At 43.2% G+C, this 19,858-nt stretch overlaps 1 protein-coding gene across 1 annotated transcript in view; it reads right to left on the bottom strand.

The window, feature by feature from the left end:
* The window catches only part of col7a1l (collagen type VII alpha 1-like), a 136,251-nt gene that overhangs the window by 27,799 nt on the left and 88,594 nt on the right, over positions 1 to 19,858 (bottom strand). The window contains exons 72-88 of the mRNA XM_079494216.1: positions 18,209 to 18,283; positions 16,172 to 16,216; positions 14,921 to 14,992; positions 14,113 to 14,169; positions 13,678 to 13,770; positions 12,315 to 12,365; positions 8,070 to 8,126; positions 7,152 to 7,205; positions 6,299 to 6,337; positions 5,924 to 6,136; positions 5,579 to 5,632; positions 3,487 to 3,522; positions 2,635 to 2,661; positions 2,417 to 2,476; positions 2,004 to 2,129; positions 1,488 to 1,559; positions 1,346 to 1,381 (exon numbers count right to left, since the gene is read on the bottom strand). Coding sequence (XP_079350342.1) covers positions 1,346 to 1,381; positions 1,488 to 1,559; positions 2,004 to 2,129; positions 2,417 to 2,476; positions 2,635 to 2,661; positions 3,487 to 3,522; positions 5,579 to 5,632; positions 5,924 to 6,136; positions 6,299 to 6,337; positions 7,152 to 7,205; positions 8,070 to 8,126; positions 12,315 to 12,365; positions 13,678 to 13,770; positions 14,113 to 14,169; positions 14,921 to 14,992; positions 16,172 to 16,216; positions 18,209 to 18,283 — 1,167 coding nt within the window. The remainder of the gene's footprint in view (positions 1 to 1,345; positions 1,382 to 1,487; positions 1,560 to 2,003; positions 2,130 to 2,416; positions 2,477 to 2,634; positions 2,662 to 3,486; positions 3,523 to 5,578; positions 5,633 to 5,923; positions 6,137 to 6,298; positions 6,338 to 7,151; positions 7,206 to 8,069; positions 8,127 to 12,314; positions 12,366 to 13,677; positions 13,771 to 14,112; positions 14,170 to 14,920; positions 14,993 to 16,171; positions 16,217 to 18,208; positions 18,284 to 19,858) is intronic.

Raw genomic sequence — 19,858 nt, forward strand, 5'->3', positions numbered from 1 at the left:
GATAATGTGAAATTAAATCAAATCAACTTTTGGGTGGATTTCAATAGGTTAAAAAGCAAAGCAAACAGTCCAACAGGCATTAAGTTCGACAACACCGTCGTTCCCAACATGCGTGGCAGGTTAAAACTAACCTGTGGCTCCCGACATGCGTGGCCGGTTAAAACTAACCCGTAGCTCCTGACATGCGCGGCAGGTTAAAATTAACCCGTGGCTCCTGACATGTGTGGCAGGTTAAAACTAACCCGTGGCTACCGACATGCGTGCCAGGTTAAAACTAACCCATGGCTACCGACATGCGTGGCAGGTTAAAACTAACCTGTGGCTCCCGACATGCGCAGCAGGTTAAAACTAACCCATGGCTACCGACATGCGTGGCAGGTTAAAACTAACCTGTGGATACCGACATGCGTGGCAGGTTAAAACTAACCCATGGCTACCGACATGTGTGGCCGGTTAAAACTAACCCGTGGCTACCGACATGCGTGGCAGGTTAAAACTAACCTGTGGCTCCTGACATGTGTGGCCGGTTAAAACTAGCCCGTGGCTACCAACATGCGTGGCAGGTTAAAACTAACCTGTGGCTCCCGACATGTGTGGCCGGTTAAAACTAACCCGTGGCTACCGACATGCGTGGCAGGTTAAAACTAACCCGTGGCTACCGACATGCGTGGCAGGTTAAAATTAACCCATGGCTCCCGACATGCGCGGCAGGTTAAAACTAACCCATGGCTACCGACATGCGTGGAAGGTTAAAACTAACCCATGGCTACCAACATGCGTGGCAGGTTAAAACTAACCCGTGGCTACCGACATGCGTGGCAGGTTAAAACTAACCCATGGCTACCGACATGCGTGGAAGGTTAAAACTAACCCATGGCTACCAACATGCGTGGCAGGTTAAAACTAACCCGTGGCTACCGACATGCGTGGCAGGTTAAAATTAACCCATGGCTCCCGACATGCGCGGCAGGTTAAAACTAACCCGTGGCTACCGACATGCGTGGCAGGTTAAAACTAACCCGTGGCTACCGACATGTGTGGCAGGTTAAAACTAACCCGTGGCTACCGACATGCGTGGCAGGTTAAAACTAACCCGTGGCTCCCGACATGCGCGGCAGGTTAAAACTAACCCGTGGCTACCGACATGTGTGGCAGGTTAAAACTAACCCGTGGCTACCGACATGCGTGGAAGGTTAAAACTAACCCATGGCTACCAACATGCGTGGCAGGTTAAAACTAACCCATGGCAGACATTGGTACATCAGTCCTGGTGTATTAATGCCGATAATGCTGATCAGTTTCGTTTTTATGAATAAAAACAGATGAAAAAGTATATCATAAATACCTTATCACCTTTCACTCCAGGCGTACCGTCAACACCCTGTGAAGCAAACAACACCCCTCCTGTTAAACCTGTTAATCACGATTACAATGTAGGCCTTTAGCAGACCCTCTACTGTACGGTTGGCAACTCTAACTTCTGTTACCTGTACGCCAGGCGGTCCTCGCCCTCCGGGGGTCCCAGGTGTTCCGTTCTTCCCTCGTTTTCCTCTGTCCCCCTACACAACACACTCCCGTGTTACTTGAACTCTGATATATTCATTTCATTGTCAAAGTATTTGTATACTACGTATACTACGTATACATATACGTGTATGTGCAGCGACAATACATTTAATCTAATCTAAAAAAAAACATGGTCCATTTTGAGTCACACATTGTGAGCTATTTTTTGGAATAGATAATTGAGTGTATGTAACCACTGGTTCCCAAACCTTTTAGTTTGAGACCCAAAATCCTTTTTTTATATTCATGAAATTCTTCTTTGTTTGAAATTCATGTATTTTTTGTACGTTTTTTAAATGTTTTGAAAAAATTTAGGAAACTAATAAAGATAATGGGATGTTTATGTACTCGTGACCCATGTGTCCACGACCCACCAATGGGTCCCGACCCAGTGCTTGGGAAACAGTGGTATAGACAGTATTTGACATATTTATTACCTCTCTCCCGGGTAATCCGGGGTCACCAGCATGACCCTGGGATCCCGGGGTACCTGAACTTCCTGGGTTGCCACGAATACCCTGGATACCTTGAGCACCCGAAGGCCCCTGCTCCCCTGGCTCCCCCTGAGGAGGGGGGAGGGGGGGGGGGATTAAAAGTGAGACACAAAGGGAAACAGAAAGTTCTAATGGGCTTTCAAAAACATCTACCAGTAATTTCAAATACACTGAAGTGTTCTCGGGGTGCAAGAGTTAATTTATGTCCTTGAGTATGTTTGCTATTTTTGCGTAACACCTCGTTAAACAGGGCTAACCAAATGAGTAAATCATTAATCATTTAAGACAGACAGACAGACAGACAGACAGACAGACAGACAGACAGACAGACAGACAGACAGACAGAGCAATTTCACCTTATGTCCTGGAGGACCAGCCTGTCCTACTGGACCTCTGTGACCGATGCCTGGCTCACCCTAAACACACACGCACACGCACACGCACGCACGCACATTTTAATGATGCATTTTTAACGTAATATACGTATAGTCTCAAAGACATGCAGCCACAAATTAAAGTGAAAAGTGTAAGAGAGGGTGATGCATTGTGAATGAGAATATTCACGTTTGCTTACCTTGTGTCCTTTTTCACCAATTCCCCCCTGAAAAGAATGAAAAAGGAATGTAAACAAATTAGACTTACACCAAACCATAATTTGTCTGTCTGTCTGTCTGTCTGTCTGTCTGTCTGTCTGTCTGTCTGTCTGTCACCTGACAGAGATGATGCAGTGCTCACTTTTTTCAGAAATCTTCCTGTCCAGATTTGGGTGTGTATAGCTACACGGTGGGGGAATGATGAATAAGAATAATTTACAGTATTTCCACATTGATCTTAATGATCGATGGAAGCAGCACTCTGAGGACATCAAAGCGTCGATCTGACGTCTAAGTGGAAACGCTTGAAGCTCTTCCTGAGGTGTGACATCAGTGGATGACGGTGATGCAAAATGTGAGCAGGAGTTTTTATGCTTTTAAAAGGGCCAGTGGTTCTCAAAACATGTTCATGTCAAGGAATGACCCCATCAATTAATATGTAGGTGGAGTCACCTTTTGAAAAGTATTTGGTGGCAGGGACCCCCATAAGATATTTAGAATTATTCCACAAGTACTGTACTGTAGGCTAAGTGGGGAGAAATTGGATGACCTTCTAGCTGGTGAAATAGTGAAATTCACCACTTTTAACCTGGTGGCCCCATTTTGTGCCTGTCATACGCAAAACAGTTAGAATTGAAGCTTGTAGTATTTTCGCTATTCTTTGAAACGGATTACGTACTTAACTAATTTCACATAATGCATGTAAAAATAACCATATGTTGAAATCAATCCAACATTGGAACTTTGACTTTATGATGCTGTATAATGTTTTTGCCTTCTAAATGGATATAGTTATTAATTCATAATAATACAGGCTGTTGACGTGCAGTCACCTTTGGTCCAAGCAGTCCGTTCTCACCCGGGCCTCCCTAAAGACAAACATGTACTGTATGTCAGTCATCACATGATTATCACAGAGAACTAAAAACCAAGAAAACATGCAGTACTGCCATATGCTGATCCTTTAGTATACTGATGATGATAGGAAGGAATATGACTTGAAATATTAAATATAATACGCGTGCGTGCGTGCGTGCGTGCGTGCGTGCGTGCGTGCGAGAGGGAGTGCGTGCGTACGTTCGAGAAGGAGTGCGTGCGTGCGTGTGAGAGGGAGTGCGTGCGTGCGTGTGAGAGGGAGTGCGTGCGTGTGTGCGAGAGGGAGTGCGTGCGTGCGTGCGAGAGGGAGTGCGTGCGTGCGTGCGAGAGGGAGTGCGTGCGTGCGTGCGTGCGTGCGTGCGTGCGTGCGTGCGTGCGTGCGTGCGTGCGTGCGTGCGTGCGTGCGTGCGAGAGGGAGTGCGTGCGTGCGGGAGTGCGTGCGTGCGTGCGTGCGAGAGGGAGTGAGGTTATGTTTAGGGTTTAGAATTAGGCATTTAGAGGTTAGGTTCATGAAGAGATCTGTTCTACAAGCTCACATCGTCTCACATCGTGACGATGTGAGACGATGTGAGCTTGTAGATCTGTGATTTGGTGCATATACAACACAGCAACTACATACATCTGTGTTAATATTCTATGCTCTGTTGATGAATTGAGTCCCGATGCAGGACCTTTGTCGTGTCATCCGAAAACAGGCCAGTTGTGTTCGCATGGATGCCTGACAACGCCGGATGCACCACGGTGGATTTGAATTTCAAACCCACAACCTCTGTGATGGTGGGCAGGCACTTTACCACTGCACCATCACTGAGGATACGTCCCAGGTGCATCCATGTATGTATGTATTTTGTTTAGTTATTCTATTTATAGTGACTCATAGGAATAGACTACGTGACAACCAGGAATAGTCTGGTGACCACCGGAGAGACGGGTGGCAGCCGGAAATTAGACGGCACCCGGGAGCAGTATGGGTTGGCGCCCCAGCCTGTGTCTTCCGTGAGGAAGAAGCCCAACAAACCAAGGGCAAGGTGGAGCCTGCGGAACTGTTGCGGCTCGAGAATCCACCATTCCTGAAAGTGCCTGGTGCTGGGAGTCTGGTGCAACGCACAGGGCCTGACCTGGTGAGAGCAGGAGTGGACCTGGTGAGACGTAGGAGGGGCCCGGACAGGAGTCAACCCACAGAGCCTAGTCCTTCCACGCGCCAGAATGGTACCTCCCAGTCCCGGCAGAGTAGTTCAGGAAGAACGGATTGTGTGGCCCTGGTTTTTCCCTAATGGGACTGATCGAGGGTAGCTACTGGGACGTAAGTCGGGACTTGATCACCCCGGCTGGGTCACCTGAGTGAGGGGTATGATGTTGGGAGACACGAAACCCCGATGACCTTAGGATACATCACTGAGGATATGTCCCAGGTGCATCCATGTATGTATGTATTTTGTTTAGGGGTGCTCCTATATTCAGCTAATAGTGTAGATTTTCGTCTTACACAAAAATTAAATTCCCATTGACAATGAATGGAGAATTGACGTCATGTGTTTGAGCAAATCGGCTATTTTCGTCCGACACAGAGATTAAATTCCCATTGACAATGAATGGAGAATTTACGTCATGTTTGAATCGGCAAATCGGCTTAGTGTCTAGTTTTGTCCCACACAAACATTAAATTCCTATTTACAGTGAATGGACAATTTTAGAGGGTTTGATGATGTCAGATCGACATAGTCGTGATCTTCATGGCCATATATGGAGCGTGTCATGAGGCGTGACGGACCGACTACCTTCAGGAGCATGTCACGAGGCGTCGTGATCTTCATATTTGGAGACAATATGGAACGTGTCACGAGGCGTGATGTCACGATGTGTGATGGACTGACAACCATATATGGAGGCGTGAGTAACGGAGTGACGAACAAGTTTTGCAGGTTTTCATAGTATAACCTGCGACCTACAGTCGCAACAAATGTGTGTGTGTGTGTGTGTGTGTGTGTGTGTGTGTGGCTGTGTGTGTGTGTGTGTGTGTGGGGGGGGGGGGGGGGGGGGGTCTCATACCTTCAGATAGTAGTATTCGGGTGGGTATGGCACAGGCCCTTCATCTTCATATCCCTGCCCACCCCCCTCCCCCGCCCGAGCTCTCTCCATCTCTGCACGGTGTCTCTCTCTCTCCCACTCTTGTCTCTCTCTCTCCAGGTCCCTGCCTCCTGTTCCCTTCTCCTCCTCCTCTTCCTCCTCCACGGTGGCCTCTCTCTCTGGCTCTCCCTCACTCTCCCTCTCCCTCTCCGCCTGCCTCTCCCTGTCCAGCACCATACGTTCCCTCTCCATCTCCATCCTCTCCCTCTCTCTCTCCGCTCCCAGTCCATCCTCCTCCTCTTCCTCCCACCCTCTCTCTGCGTCCACATCCTCCTCTCCCTCCGTCCTCCACCCGTCTCCGCTCCTCTCCTCCTCTTTGTCTCCGTACTCCGGGTGAGGGTCATCGCCTCCGTCCCTTCCTCTCCCCTCCTCCTCCTCTTCCTCCACCTTCGTCGTCCGTCCTCCCTCCTCTTCCGCCTCACTCTGTTCCTGTACGTCGTCACTCCTGAGGAAGGTGTGAGGGTCGGGGTTCGCTCGCTTCTGGGAACAGGTGGACAGGTTCTTTAGAGTGAGAAGCGCTCTATTGGTCTCATCAATTTATCATGCCATATGAAAAGCACTCTATCGTCACTTTAACTTCTCATTGTTTTATTATGGATCAATGCTTATAATCAATGCTTCTTTTGTCCATCACAGACTTACATTCCAGCTGTTGAAGCCACTGGCACCAGGAGGCAATGACTTTGAAGAAAAGACAGAAGGCGCAAATGTTCTCATTTAAGTGAGTAAAAAGTAGTACAGTACTGTAATATTCCTAATATTCTGGTGTATAGTGTATACTATATTTACAGTACAGTCTTGTGGACAATGTCACACCAACATTACACTGCTTTAACTGTATGAGTGAGTGATAAATAAACCCATCTCATTCCATCTCTGACTTAAATAATATGAAGGAAAAAAAATGAAATAAAATAAATCAATGGCACCATCACCCCGGTTGAGGTGGGGTGGGTACAAAAAATGGGTACAAAAAATATTTTTTGTAATTGTGTCCTCAAAATTTGAGGACAGAATTATATAGCCCTTTCCTATACCCAAAGTCACTTTAACATGAAGAAAAGGAAGGAAGTTTGAGGAACCAACTTTAAAAAGAAAAAGACAGAAATTGTAAAAATGTTCAGTTGCTCAAAGGAACACTCGAGTTGTTTTTCCAATCTTGTCCCAATGAAGGCTCTGTAAACGATTGTTCCATTTATGTCTGTGCCTGAGAGGCAGCTTGAATATGTATTCACAAACGTCATGGACGTCAAATATGACTCATTCGCCGAGTGACATCAACCGGGGTGATGGCGTTATCAAAAGAACTGCTCAATCTGGGAACCTACTGATCACTTTCAACCACTTTCACCCTGCGCTGCAGGGCTCGTCATCACAGGCCAAAGTGTTTTTGAACAGGGCTTGAGAATGTGTTTTTTCTTCTTTCTTTTTTTTTTTTTACATGCTCTTACGCACGCATGACAAATAAAGAGATGCTCAAAAACCAACAACTCACCTTTTGAGAGTCTTTGTATTGACGTCTGCCTCCCGGTACTCCTGGCATGTGAGCCTACAACGGGCAGTGACATCGGATATGTATCAAATAGGCCTATGATTTATCAGCAGTAATATCTGATATGTAGCAAATATGATAGAAAATGGGATATCAGCAGTGATATAATGGTGCATTTATATAGGCGCTTCACAGAGATTGTGCATTACATTCACCCATTCACACACATTCACACACACACACTCACACACACATTCACACACACTCACACACACATTCACACACCGATGCCGGAGGAAACCATCCAGGGCACCAACCTGCATGGTTGGTGCCCTGGGAGCAATTTAGGGGTTCAGAGTCTTGCTCAAGGACACTTCGACACTAACTCTGGGGGAACCCGGGTTTGAACTGGGAACCTTGCGGTTCCCATCCGGTCACTCTATCCCTGAGCCACTGCCGCCCTATAGGAAATATATTACCTCCTAGCACAGTATAGGCCTATACAGTTGGAGGCCATCGATATTGTCCTTTTCTTTTTGCTGAGGTTTGCGTGATCTGCGCAAAAGGACAGTTAACCCATTTTGGGCGGGAACCCCTTTTGGTGTTTTAGACATTATGTTATAATTTAGCTATTGAAAAATAGCAGATCTACAAGCTCATAGCGCGCCACCGAGTGGCGCGCTACGAGCTTGTAGGTCTGCTATTTTTGAAAAATCGTGAAAATATTTATTTCAGAAAACTGGAGGATTTAGAAGGATTTTTTTTAAATGTTGAGGTCAGGCCTAAATGGGTCAAATGATAAGGAACAATATCGATGGCCTCCAACTGTACAAGTATAAGTCTCTCCTCTTCTTTTTCCCCTTGGCACTTAGAGCTCAATGCTTGTTGAAAATGTGTATTTGCTACTAATCGTGTGCCTACCATGTGATCAGGCCAGGGGGCGCTCTTCTTGATCCTCCTGAGATGAAATCCATCCACCTGGGTCAATGTTTTTAAACATGATATTCAATACAACGTCATGCATGATCTACAACCTACACAGTAACACAGACATGGTTATTACCAGTGGTTTCGGGTAACTAAGTACACGTAGAGTATCTGAGTAGTAGCTTGTGACTTTAATTCACTCTACTACATTATACTTTTCATTCCACTACATTTCTAGGAAGGGACATCATATAACTGGTCCACTCCTCACAAATGCTGATGATAATATGGTTCAATTTATGTCTATTTTGGATACTGTATCTGTATCTCAGAGAAGATTTATTTAATTTTATTCAATTTTTAACATGTGAACACAATGGCTTCCGTTATAGCATTCTAACTTTCCAGGAATTGCTAACTTTCCGTTTCGATGAGCTTGGATTCCCCATCGATGATGTCACTTGTAGGTGGATTTCTGAGAGACAGAGTGAGTATAGACAGAAATGCTGCCATATTTGCATGAGCATTACTAACAGTACATACTAAATCCTCTTTGTTCCTTGTGGAACATAAGGCTGTGGCTATATGTGGTGCTGTCCTGTGCAGCATGTTGTGCCTCGCCCCATGTTAGGTTCCCCATCTTCAGTAACTGAGGTCAGAACTGAATCATGAGCATTTACTGAGTATCAATTATATGAAGATAGGTTGAAAATGGGTGAAGTTTTGCTTTAAGCGCCATTTAGAAAGAGTGAAAACAGTCAAGCTCCATGCTTGACTACCTTGTCTGGAATATGGAGATGAGATGTTTCTGCCCGGCAGCAACGAAAGACTATAGGCCTATATTTGTGGTATGACCGTTTCTCTCAACAAAAACTTGTGGTGTGGTGATGTGATGTGATTTGTCATTATTGTTTTACTCTTGTCAACAAAGCAATATTAAAATGTTTTCAGGTTTACCAGAGATGTCTTGTGTCTACTGTATAAATAGGACAATGAACATTGATTATCTTCTTAAAGGGACATTTCACCGCTGGAAGAAACTGGAGTCACTCAATGCTAATAGTATTTGTAGTAGATAACAGTAGCATAATTTGAAATGTGCACCCTATGGCCAGAAAAATAATGTACGGTATTCTGTTTGTTTGACTAGGGTGATTACTGAATTCCTACAATGACCATAATGCTTTGGTGCACTGCTCCTCCTTGTGGAGAGGGCCGTCTTACTGAGACAACATGTAGTCCAGGAAGGAAGTGAGACCACTGAGATCACTGGCACTATGAAACACCTAAAATATCTAAAAACACACATTACACTCATAAAAACTCCTGGAAAGTGTTTATTGTGTCCTAAACATCATTAAAATAAGATCTGGTTGCACAAGGGGTGCAGTGGCCCTTTAAGGATTATTCTGTTGATTTGATTGATTGTTTACAGTATATCAATGAATCAACTTAAAATATATATAAATAAATAACGTAACACATTTATATATCAATTCAGAATGGAGTAAAAATGTGAAAAATGTGTAAATTCCGTCAGACTTTGGTGCTCTATGGTGTTGCATAATAGATAAATATAAGAATAAAGGACACAGCCATGTTTATAAAGTTATTTGAACATACTTTACTTGGGCTACATGCATAGAAAGGTTAAACACGGGAGAAGGACATTACAAAAAAACAAAAACAAAAATGTCACCAGTGGAAAAAGGTTTTGTAAAATAGATATTATGTAGCTGATCAGAGCAACATATTTATTTCTGAATGTTAGTTATTCAAAGTGTTATTCAAAAGTAAACAAAAATACAATCTTTTGTCTCCGTGTTTCAATAAATAAAGCTTTTCATGACAACTTGATACAAAATGGATACACAAACAAATCTGTTATAGCAAAGTGGTTCTAAATCAGCCCATCTAATCTAGTCTTTGCAACACACAAATATTGTTGTTTATTTAATTTTTTGAACATAAATAAATTAGGAATAGATGTAGAACAAAACACAAGTCTTGTCTCGGGGGCGTGGCTTTGGACGAGTGACATCACAGCGTTGCGTGAAAAGGTTGTTTCCCCCCGTTGTGAAAACGGTGATGAGGTTCATGGGCGATCGAGTGGCGATCTTCACCAGCGATAAACATCACAGTAAAACGTATACACTCGGCGTTCAGTCGATAACGAACGCTTACGGACTCTAGAGTCACATTCTCTCAGGGTTTAAGGGATGTCCTGTGTAACAAAAAACAAAAAGGTGAAAAAAGAGAGAAAGTATTAAAAAAAATTAAATAGAAATCCCATTCATTTCCGGAAATATTTATATATTATTTTAAGTCTGGAGCCAAGCCATCCAGGCTCCTGGTGAATCATGACCATAAAACATTTGATTCTGAGTCACAGAATATTTGAATATTTAATATACTATTTAATAACTACCCTTTTTTGTGGTTTTCAAATATTTCTGGACACAGAATCAAAATGTTTTATGGTCATGTTTCACCAGGAGCCTGGATGGTCTGATTCCAGATTTAGAATAATTTCTCATTTTTGTTCGAAAAAAACAACTACAAACAAAAAACTATCTGTGGCACCACAAAATGGCCGCCACGGCTATGCCCTAAAAGCTTTCTGTTTAATGAATTACTCCATGAAGAGTGTGGCATATTATCGCATCATTGCTACTCAGGCATAGTCATGCTGCAAAGCATGCTGGGACATGGCAGTGTTTCTGGTGTCCTACTGTATCTCATGCTTTGATTTTATGTTGTAGCTACTGTATGTTCGGTGGATGTAGGTGTGCATTTTAATGCTTAGTAGGCTATATAATTGTGTTATTCACATTGCATTCGTATTAAAGACACACCTTTTTAGCACTGGTGAATTTTTATTTTTGTTAGTAAGAGAAGAAAAGCTTGAAATGACAAGTGCTCATGGTTAATGGGGTGGCGGTGGCTCAGGGGTAGAGTGGCTGGATAGTAACCGCAAGGTTGCCTGTTCGAACCCGGGCTCCCCCAGAGTTAGTGTCGAAGTGTCCTTGAGCAAGACACTGAACCCCAAATTGCTCCTGATGTGCTGGTTGGTGCCTTGCATGGTTTCGGCCGCCATTGGTGTGTGAATGGGTGAATTGATGCAAAAATCTATGTAAAGCGCCTTGGATAAAGGCGCTATATAAATGCACCATTTACCATTTATCTTAATGATATAATAATATAATAATGAGAAAAAGACAGAGGTCACTCACAGGGCTGGGCTGCTGGATCAAAAACCAACAGAAGAATACATGAAATCCGCACTCCGGTATAATACTTGGTTTGGAAGAGAGACTTTCAGACTAATTGATTTCATAAAATAACATTTTAAAAATTAACGAAAACGGCTGATCAGATCTACAGGGTAGGCTCAAAAAGGTGTTGAAATTCCATGTGACACGTTGTGCTTATAGATCTCGTATTTTGGAAAGCAAAAGCACCACTATTGTCCGCACAACCCCAGCCACCCCCTTGACCTTGAGCACGTGTCAATCACATTCATTGATTAGTACAGCGGAAAGAGTTTTGCATTCCCACGCATGCAAGGACCTGTAAAGCCTCCTTTAAAACCCCCACACGATGGTGGCGCTTGCCGACAACAACATCTGAAGCTAGCAATGATTTGCATTGCGATGCATTGATGGTTTTGTTCTTCTTAAACCCCAGCATACATATTGTGGGGAAAGCTTTCGCAGAAAATGGCAGATGGACAAGCTCACGCACGCGTCGAAACAGCGAATACTTTCCGCCCCAATAAAAGACAACCGAAAATGCACTAGTGAGGGACTCGGGTCAGTGGTTCCCAAACATTTTAGCTCAAGACCCAAAAGAGAAATTAGACTTTTGCCGCGACCCAAAGTAGTGAAAGTGAAAATAGCAGATTTTCACTACTTAAACGGTTTGTTTTTATTTATTTAAATATGTTGGAATTCACTTAATTGATAAAAAGTTTTCTTGTTTGAACTTCGTTTTAAGGGATATTTAATCACAACGCATACAAATGGGTCCCGACTCCCGACCCACTGTTTGGGAAACAGTGGTTTAAGTGGTTAAAGATCAGTTGTTGGCAAGTGACACTGTCGTGCGATGGAATATAAATTAAGCTCATAGGATAGGATTCAGCCTATTTTAAATAGCTTGGCTATTTCCGGCATGTGCCGTTGTCGCGCAGTGAACTATATGGCCCTTTATTAGTCAACCAGAAAATCAGATCTGTACCTTGTCTTTGTCTTGTGTCGAGAAGGGAGGCATCGGTGTTGAATCTTCCTCCTAAACCAGGACAAAACAGCGGATAAGACTTGTGTAATAGAGTTGCAACGAAATTAAAAATGAAATATGCAAAATGCATTTTTTTAATTCAAGGCATAGCCTTACTACAAGAATGTTTACCTTATCTGCGGTTAATACCAGACTTCTGTACATTTTAGGTGCAAAGCCACTTGGCCTTTGGTGGGTTTCTTTAATGGCACAAAGGCCAAATACCAGGGGCATTCAGAAAAGACATTAAGCCTTGAGACTAGATACTACAAAATGTCTTCCCAATGAACCCCCCCCCCCCCCACACACACACACACACACACACACACACACACACACACAGACACTTGAATGGGCTTGATTTGAACATGACTCAAATGTCTACAGTGTGTGGCATGCAGTTGTATCTGTTTAGAGTCTGGAACGTACGTGTGCTTTGGTGCAAAGATCAAATAACTAATTAACAGATACTGTTCTCTAGTACATTTGTAGTGCTTTGACATAAAATTATTATGTCAAGCACTACAAATGTACTGACACTAACACAATAGGATCATAGCAGTCATCAGTGCAAGAGCATCATCCTACACAGTAACTCTGTACTTAAAGCTATTACTCATCTGACATTTTCATGTCAGATTTGAATTCATTTGCCTCTCAATTAGACAATGGACCTACTGACTGATATCGTTAGTGATGGTGTGGACAAAATCCAGTCGTTGGCCGCAATTGGTTTGCAATTTTCAGCATACGGTGGTGCAACCACTTCATTAAGTAGCTTTGTGTGTGGCTGCCTGCCTGGCTGGGTCTGAGCACGAAAATAGCATTTGGTTGGTTTTCAAAACCAAGTGTCACTGTTGTGCAGCCTAACACACACATACAGTACATATTAACTGTAGATATGATGATTTCAGGTGTATCAGTACAGTACAGTACAGTACAGTACAGTACAGTACAGTACAGTACAGTACAGTAACTGTCATTTCTCAACTGTTTCGGACACGGGGTGGCTCGCTGGAACCGGCCCGGCCTCCTGGGCGCGTTCCTGGGGGTCTGGATGTTCCGGGGACCTCCCAGGGACCCCCCACCAATAAAACAATGCAGATGGAAGCAAAGCAAGCTAAACAACAAAAATAAATTTCCCATGTCATTGTCACAGCTTACAGTATGTGTGTCCTTTATATACAGAGCGTATTAATCCCCCCCCCCCTAATTACTTTAATACAAAGAGGTCAAAGAGGCCAATCAGGGGGCGTATTGAAGTGTATTTAAAAATGGTTGTCTACACTTTTTATAAGTTATCAATTGACAACAGTGAACTCACCTGTGTCTCTGTCACTGTGTGTGAGTGTGAGCTACTGTTAGAGGAATGGTCGTCCAATGTTTTAAAGTGGTTAGCATCATGCGTCGATCCATGCTAGTGGGGTAAGAACAATCAAAGTTAACAGTCATTTTACAATAGCTTGGTATTACTGTATGTTAATCGCAATATTACACTCAAGGTTGTGCTTTACTGTTTTGTTGTGTTACACATGTTACACATTAATCTAATCATCTGAGGACCCCCCAAAATAATTTTGGGGTTTGGGAACCACTGGTCTAGAACAGTGACCTCTTGAGACATGGAAGTCCTGTTCACAACAAGAATGATAGGATTCAGGTCAGGTGGTCATTTTTCGCCATAGTTTCAGTCAACGAAATTAACTTCACTCCAGCCAGGTTCACTTTCAACATTGAGATGTTCAGAACATCATCGTACCAGTTCCTCCCCTCTCCCATCCCAAGAGGCCAAAGTGTCTTCTGTGGAAAGTTTTTCCTGTTAAAAATAAAGCAAAGTATAACAAAAAAATGTTATTCTATTTTCTGTAGTGTGTGCGTGAGGCAGCTGTTGTTGAACATGACATAAATAAAAATAAAGCAAAGTATAACAAAAAAATGTTATTCTATTTTCTGTAGTGTGTGCGTGAGGCAGCTGTTGTTGAACATGACACTATAGTATGCAGGCAGGGACTTGCAGTGGGCACCATATTTTCCCCCAATTATAATGCTACATGCAATTCTTACCAGACATTGCTATTAATATATAAAAATAGACCATAAACAATGCCTTCCTGTGTGGCACTGATTGGGGTATACTGTACAGTATGTATTGAATGCAGCCAAGGTGGAGTGTATTGCCTATCAGGTTGCGAATGTCTTGAGAGGGCTCTTTTCTTTTACCCATCAGGAGATGTATCTTGTTTGACAGCTTGGTAACAAACAACAGCTCTTCATAGCATACTGTAGATGTGTCGTCCCACTTTATTCCACATACAATTATTCATGGATTTCTTTACATGTGTGAATTTCTTGAGTTTTCTGAAAAATGTATGTTATGTTGCTATATCAGTGGTGCTCAAGCTCTTTCATGTCTCCAGTTCAAATTATGATTATTCGTAATCTGAGAAGTTTGAGAACCACTGCAACTACACCACAGTCTAGTGGACTATAACATTTGACCAGGAGTGTTTTATATCTGTATTCTTTGACTCGAGCACTTTACATTTTTTGCAGCTACAGCCACCCACCTCGTATTCATGACTGTACCCTTCGTCGTTATGAATCGGCTCCTCGTCGTCCTCGTCTAGCAGCTCCGTTGCCTTTCAGACAAAAGAGGAAAACCAAGGAATGAGTCACATTTGCAATGGATCACAGTCAGTACTAGCAGCACACTGAAGATGCAAAAGCAAGCAAAGCAAACAAACGACAGCCTCCACAGCTGTTGAGACAAGCATATTGATTTTAGGACAAACACAAGGCCCTGAAAGCCTGTATTTGAGTATTTTTTCTGCCAGCATCACTACATTGTAAAGCATTTAAAAGTGCTTTAAGTTATATGTTGTTTCAATGTTTTGTTCAAACATGTTTTGTGCGCGAGCGAGCGCGCAACGCACACACACACACACACACACACACACACACACACACACACACACACACACACACACACACACACACACACACACACACACACACACACACACACACACACACACACACACACACACACACACACACACACACACACACACACACACACACACGTCCCACCTGAAAATGTATTTTCTGTTTATAGAGCTGAAGAGACAGGGAGCTGTTACTGAACAATAGAGAATATAGAGGAATAAAGTAGCTTTTAACAATACATTTTTTGTTTCAAACAAAAAAATATTACTTTAATGTTTGTATTTCAGTATTTTTTCCAACATTGCAAATTCTGATTCATATTTCAGTTTTAGTTGTATTTTGCAGTGGAGCTGTTATTGCCACACAGAGCAGCACATGTCAGTGTTAGTGCGCAGCAGACCAGTGTTGCCAGATGTACGATAACTGTCGTATTTGTACCATGCTCTTTACCATCAATCATTCCAAAAATGCTCAAATATTAATTGATAATTCACCATATCACAAAAAATTCAAGTCAGTAAGTCAGTAAATCTGACCCTAGAGCTGCACTTAGAGGCATTTAAAACACCAGTATTCCAGTCCAGTTCCAGGCTTTTAATTGTGCAAGCTCCAGGAAGTTGTCTGATTCAATGCATAAGTGATGTGTGATGTGTAGTCTGAGTCTCATACAAGGTTGTTTCTTAAAAGAAAAATACTTGATTGTTTGTGTGAAATTACGTATTATTTACACCTGTGATGTATATATATTTTTTGGCTTTGTACGATAGTTCCCATTTGGCAACACTAATGCAGACCAATGTGTTTTGTTAGTTATAGTTCCCGGTTTTAGCTGGAGTCTCCAGTCCGTTTATTTGCGTTTGGTGGACATTTACCAGGCGTTGTCTCTGCCTCTTATGTCTTCCTTTGTTTCCTCTCCCCTGGTTAAGAAGTTCACAGTTAATCAGAATGAAGGAAAAGGTCAACATGCATCACTCACAAGTGGGTTGATAAAGAAAGAAAGAGTTTAAACGGATAGTTCACCCGAAAAATTACTTTTTTCTGTCAATTACTCACGCCATTCTTTTGTTGTCGCATTCCTAAGCCTATGGAGACACAAAGAGTTTCCTTTGTGTCTCCATTTAGGGAACCATTACTGGTCATCAGATGGGGTGAGTAAAAAGGTAATTTGGGGGTGAACTATCCAGTAGTTAACAGTTTAAGGGCCCCAGACGGAGATCACCGTCAAGTTCAAGTTCACGGTCAAGTTGCCCGAGACGGAGATTGATAAATAGGACGGAGATTAATGATATCGAAACCGGTCGCATCGCTCCACAGCCTAGGAGCACTTGTTGCCCAATCCTCGGTGTTGCACAACAGTGACACGTCATCGAAAATGTTCCCTGCCTGTTTAGCGGACGACAACGAAAATCTTAAAACGTTCATAACTCGCGATCTAAATCATCCCGTCTAATTATGAAAAAAGATCCTGTGTTAGACGGCGCTCCGCGGTCGTCGCCAGTCGCGATAGATTTATTCTTACCACCCGTTGTTGTCGATCGACTCTAGAGTGGTGTGGCTATAGTTAGCTGCTACACAGACATTCACAACAACTTCCAGTCCCCCGGTAAAAGTGGTCCGGGCTCTATAAATGATGGGCACATTTTATTAATGGATTAACTACTGTAGGTCCGGGCCCTCAAGGTGTTAAGCACTTAAATCATATCATTTGTTGAGCGGAGTGCCTCAGGGGTCTATACAAGTGACTCTGTTTTTGGTATCAGTTAACTTCACTGAACTTAGCCGATCACAATGTGTTGTTGATCTGCAATTTTCTGCAAAGGTATTCCCCGGAATACGGATGCTGGGATTTAAGTGGTTAAGGAAGATACTGTATGAGAGGGGGTAAAATAGCAGTAATTGAATATAAAATAAGTCAGTAATGTTAAGGTTTATCAGACTGAGGTCCCTCTCTTGCGCCACCCCTTACCCCCGTTATCCCTAAACCTATTTGCCATGTTTTGCTATTTTAAAACATTTTAATATAGTTCAACTAGCCAATCTACATCGAAACGTTGAGAGCTTGTAAATCAGCTATTTGAAGTATTTTAAAAATGTTTTGAAGTAGTAAAAAATGGCAAATACGTTTAGGAAGGGGTGCCACAAGATATTGCTCTGAATAACTAGGCCTATATTTCGAGTATTATTTTATATACACTCACAACACAAGGTCACTGTCAGGCAGAAACCTCGTAATTTCAGAATCCTTTGTAAACAGACTTATGTATTTACTTATTTCCTGAGAAGCAATCACTTTAGGGCAGCGGTGGCTGAACGGTTTGCGGAGCGGTCTTGTTATCGGAAGGTCGCCAGTTCGTATCCCCGGACCGGCACGTTAAAATTACCACCGCTGAAGTGCCCTTGAGCAAGGCATTGAACCCCTACCATGAAATGTTCTATGAGCAGGGTCTGGCTGTAAACAAGTTCGTCGAGCTTAGTCCATTCACCCTGGGTAAACAAAGAACGTTGCTTTGCTTTGTACATACAGTACAAGATGTTCTTCTTGGGGGGGCTATTTAACACCCTACTGGATCATACAGCTTCACACAAAAACATCTAAAGTAGCAGATCAGTATAATCGAAACGCGGCGTGAAGCGACGTGTTTCGAGCTTGTGGATCTGCTACTTTTCAATCTGACTTCTGAAAACAGTTTTTGGACATAGTGAGGTTTCCACCCGACAGAGACGATATGATATTACGGTACACATGAAGGCTATGAAATCATTATGAGTGTATGATGAGTGTATACTACTGTATATACTATTTCATGTATATTCCATGGTATTTCTTTGGCGATCAAATAAGGCAGGACTAATGATGGTTTTGGAACATAGATCACAACTACTGTCGCGTCCCATGAAGCTCTTTGTACCTTCACTCCACGATCCTTGTGCTTCCTCTTATTTGCCGAGCTCTTCTTCACCGAGTCTCCTCCCTGTGACAGGAGCTGACGCAAGTGCGCACACGCACGCGCGCACACACACACACACACACACCACACACCACACACACACACACACACACACACACACACACACACACACACACACACACACTTTAATTCTTCATTTGAAACCACATTAAAGTTAATTCACAGGGAAACAAAATTGAACAGCTGAAACGGAGCAATATTTAGCAAGTTGATTGTCTTTGCTCTTTGTCGTGGCGGTGTTTTTTAGGCCACTCGTGGTCTGGTCAGTTTATACACATGACCCAGGCTTCCAAATATGAGTATGCAGAGTCTAATCTCTGCCCATAGTTTATGAAGTAACGGTTGGTACTTATCTTTATCTTGTAAATCCTGATCCATGTACTCATTGTACTGTATATGTATAACTCAAGTAACTAGGAAATCATGTGAGTCTACGGATCCCGATAGAAACGAACACCATGGCTCCAATGTGGATGTCTGACTCCTCATTTAACGTCAGTTGTGTCTGATGTATCTATGACATATAACTTCATATATGGGGTATGTTTTCAGCACAGTCACCGCCCCATTAGCCTGACCCGGTCAGTGATGTCTGGTCTAGAGGAGTGGATAGGTTCCGGTGGAACCTATTGGTTCACCGATCATGTGGGACAATACAGAACAAAGTGCGTCTCGTATCATTTCATTACAGGACACGTCTTTTCGTTTGCAAATACGGGACGATTCCGTATTTTACGGGCCGGGTGGTACCCCAATGCGGTCTTGAAAATCCTGGTGACGCAAAGTTATAGATTCACAGCCGGGAAAATGTGCATTTCCGGACGGCCTTCTCGCGTACCGGTGGTACAGTTAAGTACTGTACATGTCCCATGGACAGGCACCGGTCCATGTACCAGTGGTTGGAAACCTCTGCAGATAGAATGCTATATAGTGTTTGTTCAGTAACCGTGTTAAATAATTAGTAAGTAAGTAGCCTTGCCGAGCCATGAGGCCCATAGGGCAGGAGCCTATCTCCTGTTTCTGTAGTGTGAGGCAGCTTGATGTACAAGTCGAATAGAAGGCAGCATGCACGACTCCATCTTGTCTCACTCACTTTAATCATTTTACCAGGTGCACGGTCAGAAACGACATTTTAAACAGAAGAAAACCGTGAGTGCTGGTTTTCTTCTGTTTAAAAAGCTTGATGTACAAGTACACCCCCTGGACATGACGCTAGTATGTCGCAGGGACTTACGCCCAATCCAACCCTTGATGCCGAGTGTCAAGCAGGGAGGCACTGGGTCCCATTTTTAGAGTCTTTGGTATGACCCGGCCGGGGATCGAACCCCGACCTCCCAGTCTCAGGGCGGACACTCTAACCACAAGGCCACTGAGCTGGTAACCGTGTTAAATAGCTCTATATTATTGTATGATAGTAATCATTGCTACAGAGTAGTGTTTGTTCAGTAACAGGGGTCTGTATGTCTCTCCAACTCTTTAAAGAACAGAAATGCATTTTCAGGTCGGGATACCAGTTTTGGAAGTGATGACACAAAGAAATGAGCAGACCAAATTGGCACTGGAACACTGAGTGAGGTGTTAACTGTCTTG

The sequence above is a fragment of the Electrona antarctica genome (genome assembly GCF_951216825.1).
Source record: "Electrona antarctica genome assembly, chromosome: 23".
Taxonomy (NCBI): domain Eukaryota; kingdom Metazoa; phylum Chordata; class Actinopteri; order Myctophiformes; family Myctophidae; genus Electrona; species Electrona antarctica.